This window comes from Prunus mume, linkage group LG5 (genome assembly GCF_029339155.1).
Source record: "Prunus mume cultivar Tortuosa linkage group LG5, ASM2933915v1, whole genome shotgun sequence".
Lineage (NCBI taxonomy): Eukaryota > Viridiplantae > Streptophyta > Magnoliopsida > Rosales > Rosaceae > Prunus > Prunus mume.
In genome coordinates this window covers 4107226-4120853 of record NC_142702.1, presented here as the reverse complement: position 1 = coordinate 4120853, position 13628 = coordinate 4107226, and the positions used below count along the sequence as shown (strand labels likewise).

Genomic DNA, 13628 nt, shown 5'->3' with positions numbered 1-13628 from the left:
CGAATTATTGTGGTCGTGGCTCTTGGTCTCGAGGCAGATCGTGGAATAATGGTGGTCGAGGCGGTTCTTGGAATAACGGTGGTTGTTAGAATGATGGTGGCAATAATGGTACCAATTGGAATGTTCCTAACAATTAGTGGAATCATGATGGTAATTCTTGGAGTTCATATGGTCAATGGAATCAAGGCTCTGGTCCATGGAACAACGATGCTGGTTCATGAAATAATAATGGAGGTCCATGGCATCATGGGGGTAATTCAGGTCCTTCTCCTTAATATTTTGTTACTCCAAACTCAAGCCTTGGTGTTTTGTCATCTTCACCTATGGCTCCACTAGTTTCAATTGCGGCACCTTCTCTAATTAATGAAACATGTCAAATCTGCCTCCAGTTTGGTCACACATCTCCTAATTGCCCACAACGAACTAATTTCTCATATCAAGGCGCCCCTCCTTCTCCATCACTCACCGCACTTACTACAACTGCTAGTGGTCAATTCTCAGATCCAAACATATGCTTAACAGACATTGGTGCTGCACACCATATGACCTCAGATCTTAGGCATCTCTCCAACATTGCTCTTTCCACCTCCACCAACAATGTCACTATAGGTAATGGTACTGGACTAAGTATTGCTAATGTTGGTAGCTCTTATCTTGTCTCTGGTCACCAAGTCTTTAATCTACCAGAGGTTTTGCATGTTCCCAATCTTGCCACTAATCTACTGTCAGTTCATCGATTTTGCCTTGATAACCACTGCCAGATTTTATATAATGCATTGTGGTTCCAAATTCAGGATCTAAAGGGGAGAATTCTGTATCAAGGAAAGTGCAGTAATGGTCTTTATCCACTTCCAACAAGGACACCTCCCATTTTACCTAGCTTGGCTGCTTTTCATGGTAGAAAAGTTTGTCATACTTTGTGGCACTATAGATTAGGCCATCCATCTCATGATATCACTAGTTCTATGTTAGCCAAAACTCATATTCCCATTTCTCCTAGTTTTCCACATGTGTGTAGCTTCTCTATACAAGGCAAGATGTGTAAACAACAATTTCCTTCTTCATATGTCGTGTCTCAAATACCTTTTAAACTTTTAAAGTGATACACTCGGATGTCTGGGGTCCTACTCCCTATTCCTCTCTACATGGTCATAAGCACTATGTAATTTTCCTTAACGAGTGTACCAAATTTTGTTGGTTGCTTCCCTTAACAAAGAAATCAGATTGCTTCTCTACTTTTGTTCATTTTCTTGCCTATGTTGAGAATCAGATTGCTACTTCTATTAAGACTTTCCAAATTGATGGCGGGGGTGAATATGTTAGCAAAGAATTTCAGACCTATCTTAGTTCAAAAGGGATTTTGCATCATAAGTCTTGTCCTCACACCCCTAAGCAAAATGGAAGGGGTTAAAGGAAACATAGACACCTAGTGGAAACTGCTGTTACACTTCTCACTACAGCTGCTCTTCCATCTTAATACCTATTTCATGCATTATCCACAGCCAATTATCTCATTAATAAGATTCCATGTAAGCTCTTAAATATGCAATCTCCATTCTCTAAACTGTTTCACAAAGAACCAAATATTACCTTTTTGAAGGTGTTTGGATGTGCATGTTATCCTCTATTACGACCTTATACTCAATCTAAGGTGCAACCTAGGTATGAACAATGTGTATTTTTGGGGTATACTTTGGATTATAAAGGCTATCTTTGTCTGGACCCTAAAACTGATCGCATTTACTTATCTTGGCATGTTATCTTTGATGAGAATTATTTTCCTTATAAGAACACTTCTCTTTCACCAACCAATACCAAACCACCAGATTTAATACCACTAAGACCTTCCCTTTCTCATAGACCTCACATCTTTGTGTGTTACTCATAGACTTAATGGTTTACCAGAGACTACTTCTTCTAATAATTCATTAGCAAGTCCAGTACCTAGTGCAAGGGAAGTCTCATCTTCTGTTGATGTTATTACTTCCTCTACTGAGTGTGTACAGGATCAGACACCATAACTTATACAGAATCAGGTACAAGCAGAGCCTTCCTCTTAGTATGCCTCATCATCTTCTTCTACTGAGCATGCTCTAGATCAGTCATAAGCATCTTCTTCCCAATCCTCTTCACCGGATCTGATTGTGGATCTTCCTGCTCCACTAGTTAATTCACATCCTATGCAGACTCGTTCCAAGTCTGGAATTATCAAATCTCGACATGGTTTCTTGGCTGCCTAAACAACAACTGGTCATTCTCCTTTACATGAACCACAAACTTATTCACAGATTGCAAAGGTTCTAGAATGGACTCAAGCTATGGTAGATGAGTTTCAAGCTCTTGAAAAACATCATACTTGGAATCTTGTTCCTTATCAACCTTCCATGAATGTTGTTAATTGTAAATAGGTGTTCAAACTTAAGACAAATGCTTATGGTTCCATTTCTCGGCACAAAGCTTGGTTGGTTGTAAAAGGGTTTCATCAAGAGGGCGGACTTGATTATGTAGAAACATTCAGTCCTATTATCAAGCATTCTACAGTTAAATTGATTCTTGCTTTAGTTGCACAGTATCATTGGTCTGTTAAATGCTTTTCTACATGGTGTACTTCATGAGGAAGTATATATGCAACAGCCCCAAAGCTTTAAAGATTCCGCTAAAACACATCATGTGTGTTGCTTATTGAAGTCTCTTTATGGATTGAAACAAGCTCCTCGAGCTTGGAATGAGAGTTTCCCTACCCATTTGCTCACTCTTGGTTTTATTCAATCCTTGGAAGATTATTTATCCCAAAATAATCTTTTAAAATCTCAATTGAATACATCCCGTGTCTATTTTGTGAAAATTGGTCTTATGTACAAATGTCATTGAAGATTAAAAAAAAAAAAGAAAGAAAAAAGTTAAATGGGCTTGGCCCAAGCACGTCCCATGACAATTGTAAATACTTGTTAATTTTCATCTGGGAAATGATAACCATTATTTTCACAAACAGTCTTATTATTTTAATATGTTTATGATTGAAACACAAACAAATTATACAATTATTTTTCTACCATTTTGCCAGGTTACACCGGCAAATCTCCAGACCTCAACTGCTAGCGACAATCTAGAACATCTCTATGTAAATAGTTGCGATTTATTGGAAGTGATATTTTTGGTTCAGGAAACCCCTTCTACTCAAGCATTTGATAAGCTGAGGCAATTGAAGTTGGTGTATTTACCAATGCTGAGCCACATATGGGAAAAGGGTTTACAAGTTAGCTCAGGCTTTGGAAACCTTAGAATACTAAACGTATGGTACTGTAACAATTTGAGATACCTGTTTTTACCCCACATAGCAAAACTTCTCACCTGCCTGGAGAAAATAAATGTTATCCAATGTAGGGCGATGGAGAAAATTGTTGGAGAGGCAGAAGGAGGAGGAGAAAGTATTGAGGATGAATTGAAATTTCTTCACGTGAATTATATTCAACTTTTTTCTTTACCCGAACTTGAATCTTTTTGCTCTCAAGCTTATACTTTGAAGTGGCCAGCCTTGGAGACAGTCTATGTTCGACAGTGTCCAAAATTAGAAGCATTTGCTCCTGAGTCTCTATATGTATAAGCAGCCAGCATGTGTCTATGAAGCGTCCATGTGGAGAGAAAAGAAGGTTTGTTTTCAATTCAACCAAACACTTTTTGTTCACTATAAAATCACTAGAAGATATATATATATATATATATAGCTTAATATATTTTCATAAATTGACATTGCTTTTTAATTTTCTTTGCCTTATCTTTCTTATTTTATTAGTTCATCTCCACTTTTTATTTTATAACCTTCTTTTCAGGATTTACTATTGTTTAAGCATTAGAGAATAATTTCTATACCATAATTTTGTCTCTAATTGGCACAGAGAAGCCATAAACCCCTAATTCCTAAGCTCTATGTTCTTAAACATTACACTACGTACCCTGATAACACAAATGTAACTCAATAAAAATTACACTAATTTACTTATATGCTTATAGGAATTAGGCTTTTAATTGGGCTCATTCTTATGATAGTACTCAACTTTACAATATACGCTCATCATGGACTATAATACAAAATAATCTCTAATCATAATAAACACTTAAATCTAAACTCCAGTGAACTATTTAATAAAAAATAATTTAAAAAATTGGATTTTTTTGAAATGCTTCTATATATAGCTTGTTATAATGCTTATTTATATATGGCTCGTTAAAATGCTTCTAAGGATGGTATCATTTTTTAAAGTAGTACTTAATCATTAATATTTGTCCAGTAGCACTTGCATAATATCCATTACATGCAGTTTTATTTTAATCATAGATAATTATTTTTATTCTTTATTTTTCATAATCTTTGAGAAGAATATCATCAGAAGCAAAGAAGCTATGGACAAGACTACATGATATGTAGCGGTGCACATCTACAAGATACCATGACATACCAATTTCGTTCTTATCAGATACCGTCACTTCCATAACTGATTATGCATATTCTTGATTAATGTTCTTCAAATCCTGCCATTGTGTGAGAACATCACATAATTTAGTTATTATATGTTCTCTTTAGTTGTATTAAATAAAATAGATATATTTGGACCTTCCTTATCATATATGTAATTACGATATTGAATATTTGGATATTTGGCTCAAAATGTGGGGCCTTGACATGGATACTGATGTGAAGACAACACACGGCTTTCTGCCCCCCCTGATAATTTTGCAACGGGAGTGACATGGTTGTGGCTAGGGAGTCCATATTTTCCAAGCTTTGCGCGGACAGCTTCTTGCCTGCTAAGCCCTTCTTGGTCTGGATGAAGACGGAGAAGGTACTGAATGGGGTCTCATCCATTGTCAGGAGGTCCACAAAGTGCTGTGAATACCTACCGATCCTCAACTTTTGACTCCTCCGTACTTCATCCTCCGAAGGAACCAAATCACCTGCAAGAAGGTTCAGCCGAGTAGACATTCCCGCTCCGTTAGGTCCAACAATGGCAACACGAGTCCCCATATCAATACCAATATCAACACCTGACAGCTTGAAATCCTCCCGTTGTGGATAACTGAAGCTTACTTCAACAAGTTGCAAAAATAGGGGAGTAAGTTCTGTAGGTTCAGGAAAGTGGAACTCCACACCGTAATCTCTCCACTTCTTAGGAGCCTCAGCTGGTGTCTCATCTTCATCAACCTTTCCCGTAGCCTTGTTCTTTGATGCTTCCTTAGCTGCAATAGACTTTGCTCGATCCTTGACCTTCTCCTGTTGAACCCAATTTCCACTCCTTTTGGCACCTTTCATCTGCTTGTCATAAATTTCAAACCTTTTGTTCACCTCCTTGCAGATGTGGAGTTCCACTCCCAGTTTCAAAATCATCAAAATTTCTACGGTAGATGTGGAGTTTCAGATCATGCAGATGAATAATCTCATTGCAAACCGTGTTAAGGAAATCACGCTATCTTTAGGGCCACCTTCTCAGCCTGCTCAAGAGCATGAGCAGCAAGAAGGTCCTTCTGAGCACGCTTTTTTAACATTGTCTGTTATAGATACATCTAAGTCGCTTAAATTCTGGCCTCTTTTGCTGATTAGATACTTTCTGTTCTTGTTGATCCACTTCCAACACATCTTCATCTGAGGGAGGGAGATCAATACCATCAGTGTATGATGGACGGTTTGGAGCACCTTTTGTCTTTGCATTTGAGGAAGATCCTTTCTAGGGCTTTTCGGGCTTCTGGTCCATGCTGGCCAACAAGGCAGAGACTGATAGTTTCTCCGTCTTCCCATCTTTAGTAGCATCTTTGCCGGTTGACTTAACCTTGGAGGCTGCACCATCCTCCTCTGTCTTCATCTTTCCCATTGCAATAATTATCTGACTGAAAAACAAAGGGATATAATTCACCTAATGTTAAATTACAACCAATCTAGCCATCAGTATGTCAAAGGGTGAACAGATTTATATCAGTGAAAAATTGCATACGAAATTCGCCAAAACTAATGAATTAAGACCCACAATGAATCCCTAATAACCTTTAAATTCTTAGCAAGCATAAAGGCTCCAAAAGAAAAACAAAACTAATTAGCACAGATTGCTTAATTTATCCTCCTGGCTAGTCAACATCAATAGCAAGCCAGTGGTCTGTGTTCAACTGAAATTGAATTGCAGAACTTGTTGAATTATAAGTCTATAGCTGATTAGTATTAGTGAAATAAGATGAACTTTATGTGTGTATTCACTTGAGCATATCTGCCAAGTGTGTGGTCAAAATAGTCAATTGTAGTGATTCTAGATTTGGGATAGATGGATGGCTGAGATTCATTGTGACTTGTGTGAATCCAGCTAAGAGCTAACGGTCATGTAGTACATGCCATATGAGCTCATTCTTACATACAAACAAAAATATATACAAAACGTCTTGCTCACAGACTTGGTGAGTAAGCAGAGCAACTTTCCATTATTTTCTATTCTTCTATTCTTCTCTAACAAAACCACTCGCAAAACCCAGCTAGAATACCAAGAAATCTAACATGGCCTCAGAGCCAGGTTCAATCATCTGAGCCTGGGCGTAAATCTGTGAACCCATTGAGTTGAGTTGAAGCTCGGTGAAAGCTGCCAAAGACCCATTATCATCTGAGAAGAGAAATCAACCCATTCAGACCAAAGATGTCCGGATCTGGAGGTTCCGAAGTGAGAACTCCAATTTTCTCCGGTGAGAACTACGAGTTCTGGAGAATCAAGATGATGACGATTTTCAAATCACGTGGGTTGTGGAATTTGGTAGAGAAGGGAGTTAAAACTTCCGATTCGGAGAAGAAGAAGGATGAAGGATCATCGGAGGATGATGTAGATGGAAAAATGGCTATTGTGCTGATGCAAGATGCAAAGGCTTTGGAATCATTCATAATGCAGTCTCGGATTAAATCTTCCCTCGAATCGCCAATGCTGAATCAGCGAAGGTGGCATGGGATTTGTCGTACGAAGAATATCACGGTGGTGAGCAGGTACGATCTGTGAAATTTCAAAATCTGAGACGCCAATTCGAATATGCTAGAATGCGTGATGATGAAACTTTGTCTGGGTATCTTACTAGGCTAAATGAGTTGATAAATCAGATGAAAACGTTTGGTGAAATTCTATCTAATGAAATACTTGTGCAGAAAGTTTTGACTAGCCTTAGTAAACCATATGATCCTATCTGTCTTGTAATTGAGAATACGAAGAATATAGAGACTATTGAATTAAAAGAGATCCTTGCTATCCTTAAATGCCAGGAATAACGTTTTGATATGCACACCGTTGATGCTACTGACAAGGCATTTGCCTCATTCTCTGTGACCTCAAAAGGACAACAAAACAGGGGAAATTCTCAGTCCAGTGGTCAGAGGTCTCAGGAAGAATTGGAATCCTAAGGGGAATCATGGGAGTCAAAAGGAAAGCCACATCAAAATAATCCTGCACCAAATCACAGCTTCAATTCATCACAGCCAGCAAGCCAAGAAGTTATAAAACCTCGGTGCAAAGTGTGCTCAAAGTACCATTTTTGGAGAATGCAGATACAAAGGCAAGCCAAAGTGCTACAATTGTGATAGATTTGGTCACTTGGCTAAAGAATGTACTGCAGCTAAAACAGTGCAAAAGGCAAACAGTGCTAACCAATTGGAGATGACAGGGAATCTATTTTATGCAAATAGCACAGTCACAGGACCAAGGGTGAATGGAGAGTGGTACATCGATAGTGGTTGTAGCAACCACATGATAAGGAATGTAGAATTGCTTGTTGATGTAAGAATCAACATAGCTGACAAAGTTGAAATGCCAACTGGAGATCTTGTGAATGTAGCAGGAATGGGCTCATTGGTGATTGGTACAAATAAGGGCAGAAAGTATGTTAGAGAAGTAATGTATTAGCCTGGTTTAAAAGAAAATTTGCTAAGTGTGGGTCAAATGGATGAACATGGATATTTCTTAGTGTTTGGTGGTGGAATGTGCAGTATATATGATGGTCCATCACTGGAAAGCTTAGTTATGAAAGTGAAGAAGAAAGTGAATAGGTGCTATCCATTGGCTTTATTATCCGAGAACCAAGTGGTCTTAAAAGCTAGTGTTACTCACTCTACTGAGACTTGGCACAAGAGACTTGGGCACTTACATTTTGGTGGTCTCAAACAATTGAGAGACAAGGAAATGGTGCAAGGTTGCCTCAGCTTGAAGACTACAATGGAGTCTGCGAAGGCTGCCAATTTGGAAAACAACACAGAGAAGAATTTCCAAGAAATCAAGCACAAAGAGCAACTACTCTACTTGAACTGGCTCACGTTGATCTGTGTGGACCTATGAAGAATGATTCAATTGCTGGAAATAAGTATTTCATGTTGTTGATAGATGATCTCTCCAGAATGACTTGGGTTTATTTCCTGAGATATAAGTCTGATGCATTCAATTGTTTTAGAAAATTCAAAGCTATGACAGAGCTACAAAGTGGATTCAAGATTAAGTGCCTGCGAAGTGATAGAGGAGGGAAGTTCAAGTTATCTGAATTTGTTCTATTATGTGAGAAAGAAGGAATACAAAGGCAATTCACTCTTGCATATACTCTACAACAAAATGGAGTAGTGGAGAGGAAGAACAGAACGATGATTGAGATGGCTAAATCCATGTTGCATGAGAAGAAAATGCCATATTTTCTCTAGGCAGAGGCAGTGCATACATCAGTGTACATTCTAGATAGATGTCCCACAAAGGCCTTGAATAACAACACACCGTTTGAAGCTTATTCTGGAAGAAAACCAGGAACATCACATCTAAAAATATTTGGCTCACTATGCTATGTTCATGTCCCAGTTGAACACAGACACAATCTTGAGCCTAAAAGCTTCAAAGGAGTATTTGTAGGATATGCAACTTGTGAAAAGGGGTATAGGGTATTTGATCCACTATCCACGAAACTATTCTTGTCAAGAGACATTGTATTTGATGAAGAAGCTGCCTGGAATTGGGAAGAGAACTCAGAGTCAATATCCCCCAATGCTGGAAGTTTTATTCATGGTGACATAAGTACAGGAAGTAGTGATAGAATGGTGTTGTCTCCTACATCATCTACATTATCTCCACCTAGGAGAGTTCTTAGTATTGAAGACTTTGAAGTTCAATCCAAGTCACCTATCTCAAGTGAATCTGCAAGCATGTCAAACTTAAGTGAAAGGCACAATTAAGCATTTGATCATACATCATTGAAGTGGCGGAATCTGAATGAAGTGTTAGCTCAATACAATCTGTGCATTATGGATCCAGAGAAATATGAGAATGCCAAACAAGACGAGTCTTGGTTAAAATCTATGGAGGATGAGTTGTTTATGATTGAAAAAAATGGCACCTGGACACTCGTTGACAGACCAACTAAAAACCTGTTATAAGGGTTAAATGGGTCTACAAAACAAAGTTAAATCTTGATGGCACAATGTTGAAGAATAAAGCAAGGCTGGTTGCAAAGGGCTATGCACAAAAGCCTGGTTTGGACTACAATGAGACTTATGCACCGGTTGCTAGGTTGGATACCATTAGAACCTTAATAGCCTTGGCTGCATAAAAGAGCTGGAAACTGTATCAGTTAGATGTGAAATCGGCTTTCTTGAATGGAGTTCTACAAGAAGAGGTCTATGTTGAGCAGCCGGAAGGTTTTGTAGTCAAAGGCAAGGAGGAAAATGTGTACAAGCTTCATAAGGCTCTCTATGGTCTAAAACAAGCTCCGAGAGCTTGGTATGGAGAGATTGACAATTACTTCTCATAGTGTGGTTTCAAGAAGAGCTTGAGTGAACCAACTCTATAGATAAAAGCAAGGGGAGAAGATATCTTGATTGTTTCTATCTATGTGGACGATATAGTCTACATTGGCAGTTGCAAATCAATGCTGGAAGAGTTCAAGGAAGACATGAAACTGAAGTATGAGATGACATATTCAGGACTTCTTCACCACTTCCTCGGAATGGGAATGATTCAAACTAACTCTAGCATCTTCATTCACCATAAGAAGTATGCAAGTTCTTTACTAAGTAAGTTTGGATTAAATGAAGCAAACACCGTCACAACTCCTCTTGTAGCTACTGAAAAGTTATCTAAAGATGATGGAAGTGGATCTGCGAGTGAGGAAAGGTATAGAAGCATTGTGGGAAGCCTTCTATATCTCACTGCTACAAGGCTAGATATAATGTATGCAGCAAGTTTATTGGCAAGATTTATGCACTGTCCTACCAATAAACACTATGGAACTGCAAAGAGAGTACTCAGATACATCAAGGGAACTCTGAATTATGGCCTGGAGTATATGAAGGGAAGGAAAGCTTGTTTAATTGGCTTCTGTGATAGTGATTGGGGTGGCTCATTAGAGGACAACAAAAGTACATCAGGATATGCATTCTCATTTGGGAGTAGGGTGTTTTCTTGGGCTTCAGTCAAGCAAAATTGTGTTGCACTTTCAACTGCAGAAGCTGAATATATAAGCGCATCAGAAGCCACAACTCAAGCAATATGGCTGAGGTTTGTTTTGGAAGATTTTGGAGAAATACAAACTAAAGCTACTACTCTTCATTGTGATAACACTTCTGCCATTGCTATTACAAAGAATTCTGTGTTCCATCAGAAGACCAAGCACATTGACAGAAGGTATCATTTTATACTGCAGGAAGGAATCATTGATTTGGTGTATTGTCCCACTAAAGAGCAGGTAGCAGATATCTTCACAAAACCTTTGGCTAAGGATCACTTCAACTATCTCAGGAGTATGCTCGGAGTGAAATCAGCTCAAGACTTAAAGGGGAGTGTTGAATTATAAGTCTATAGCTGATTAGTATTAGTGAAATAAGATGAACTTTATGTGTGTATTCACTTGAGTATATCTGCCAAGTGTGTGGTCAAAATAGTCATATGTAGTGATTATAGATTTGGGACAGATGGATGGCTGAGATTCATTGTAACTTGTGTGAATCAGCTAACGGGCATGTAGTACATGCCGTATGAGCTCATTCTTACATACAAACAAAAATATATACAAAACGTCTTGCTCACAAACTTGGTGAGTAAGCAGAGCAATTTTCCATTATTTTCTATTCTTCTATTCTTCTCTAACAAAACCACTCGCAAAACCCAGCTAGAATACCAAGAAATCTAACATAACTTACAATTGGCTTACCTTCGAGAAGATTTGAGTAATGTAGCAGAGAATCTCCAAACAACAAGCTTCACTGGAACAGAAAGGATGAAGATCAAATTGGAATTAGAACTACCATCATATCAAATCCAGCAAACAAATAGAATACACATGCGAATTTTACCCAAAACAGCATACCTTACTACTCCCTCAAGGGTTAGGGTTTGTATCTATTTTCTCTCTGAATCGCATATCAGGTCAGCTTGGTCTTTGAGTCTCTCTACTATCTGGAGATGCTTAATTTTACTTTGCGATTGCCCTATGGACCGTCTTACTTATTTGTTGCTTTTTCATTATCTATTTGGGATTTTAACAAAATGCTCCACCCAAAAGAAAAAGAGGAGTCACTCCGGTAATTCCATCCATGGCACCCAAATGTTGCATCATCACACAACACGAACACTTTGCCTTATTCAAAAATTCTAGAATCTTCTCTTTTCTTTTTCTTTTTTAAGTGAAAATCGGTTCTAGAATCTTCTCTACTAACTCAATCGCTTTTATAAATTATCTTGATCCAGAGACCTTAAAATTATCTTATCGTTATTAAAAAGTATCAAGTGAGATGGTTGTATTTATCCCTATATTCGGGTCATAAGTTTGATTTTCCCTTTTTTAAATATTGCTAATGTTAAGAAAGTAATAAATAAATAAAATAAAATACTTTCGACTACATTATCTTGACCTGGAATAGGAATTTTTTTTTTCCCTTGACCTACATTATCTTTCGTATAGTTTGACTGTTTGAGGGGGATTGTTAAAACTCGTTATCATGAATTAATTAAAGCATATTTTTAGTCTTAATTTATGTCGTATAAAATTTTTAGCTTACAGTTAGCTTGGACTAATTTTTTTTTCTTAATGATCAAATTGAAATTTTATGTAAAAATCAATGACCAAAAGAGTATTTAATCCAGCCAGTTAATGGAAAACTAAAGCCATGTCTATAAATTATAAACTTCAAATAATACAATGACTAATTTGGCTAAAAACTTTTAATGACTAAATTGAAATTTTGTGTAAAATTCAATAACCAAAAAGGCATTTAAACCCAAAAAAAGAGTAACGAACAATTTTTCTCGAAAACAAAAAGAGTAACAAGTAATTGGCCTGTGCTTACCAGTTTCATTTAAAGGCCCACCATCCCTATATAAATATATGTGTTTATTTGTTAGAACTATACCGACGGTATATATTACTTCTTCAGAATAACCAAAGAAATTCTGAAACTGAGTTTCTAGCCTTGACTAATTTCCATGGAAGACTTCCCTGCCATCCATCGCGACCAGCAACGCTTTGGCTTTCGCATCCAAGACATTACCGCAAAATTAGACAACCCTAATCATGTTCATAATCAGAGCCGTTCATTAGTACAGCCGGTTCAGTTTCATGTTAAGCTTGTGCATCAATCCCATTACAAATACATTAATCATTCCTTAAACACTGAAACCACCGTCATAGAATTTATGAAAACAAAGGCAGCAAACCGCCGATTCGACATGGACATGTTAAAGAATTACTGCGAGGCGCACTTGATTCTTCGTAGCATGCTGGAGGTAGTTGGAATCAATAGAAGGGATGCGTTTAGTAGACATATTGTGGAGAAGATTATAGAACAGGGTGTCATAATTAGCAATAGGGTTAGCAACATGGGTCGTAAGGTTTTGGGGTTGTGCGTTCACATGAAAAAAGTGCACCTCAAGCATCGTTATGAGCCGTGCATGCAACTAATAGAAAGAATATTAATGAGCAATGGTATTAACGAGGGTATGATCCCGGCCAGCGATTCAGCGATTGAGAAGGTTCTAAAGAGGGTTAGAGTGTGTGATGGGGATGAGGAGGAGGAGGATGATGAGGAAGAGGGGCGTCGAGAGAGAAAAAGAAGGCAAATTTGTGCAAGTGAAAGTGATAGTTGCACTGTTTGCATGGAAGAGTTTAATGGAGGATCAGAAATCGCTTGCATGCCTTGCTCACATTTGTTTCATGAAAAGTGCATAGTGACTTGGCTCAAACAAAGTCACTATTGTCCTGTTTGCCGATTTGAAGTGCCTACTGATGGATGAAATATTCTTGATGTTCCTTTAAAGTTCATCATCTTAATAAGAGATCTTGTTGGATGAAAGTTGTTGTAATTGAATTACATATTATATATTTAAGAAAAAAAATTATTTTATGATTTAATTTCTTTGACTGTTCATGCATATTAATTTGTTAATTTTTTGTTTCCCTGTTGGCTTGTTTATTTCTGTTATTTATTTTTAATAATCTGCACTTTTCTCAATTAATCCATTATACCATTGATCAAATTGCACCTTTGCAGAATGGGCTTCTACCTCAAGTGATTAAGAGCATTTATCATTGTACTGAGGTCCTAGGGTCGACTCCTCCTTCCCCCAATATCGATTGTATAAACAAAAAATAAT

The 13628-nt window shown here is 37.7% G+C and overlaps 1 protein-coding gene, 1 long non-coding RNA gene and 1 pseudogene across 3 annotated transcripts; 1 reads left to right on the top strand and 2 right to left on the bottom strand.

The window, feature by feature from the left end:
* The first annotated feature begins 1300 nt into the window (after positions 1–1300).
* LOC148916682 (uncharacterized) lies at positions 1301–3657 on the top strand. The gene has a single exon (XM_089051600.1). It carries the CDS (start codon positions 3008–3010, stop codon positions 3602–3604), a length of 597 nt encoding a protein of 198 aa, XP_088907726.1. The 5' UTR covers positions 1301–3007; the 3' UTR covers positions 3605–3657.
* An 828-nt stretch (positions 3658–4485) lies between these two features.
* LOC103330725 (ABC transporter F family member 4 pseudogene) lies at positions 4486–6588 on the bottom strand (annotated as a pseudogene).
* A 287-nt stretch (positions 6589–6875) lies between these two features.
* Positions 6876–11703, bottom strand: LOC148916681 (uncharacterized). Of its 2 annotated transcripts, none has more exons than XR_016126651.1 (3): positions 11347–11703; positions 11191–11242; positions 6876–7013 (listed from the first exon to the last, which is right to left on the bottom strand). It is a non-coding gene; the product is annotated as an uncharacterized LOC148916681 (long non-coding RNA). The 2 variants fall into 2 exon arrangements; XR_016126650.1 differs by lacking the exon at positions 6876–7013 and adding an exon at positions 9042–9179.
* Between the last annotated feature and the right edge of the window lie 1925 nt (positions 11704–13628).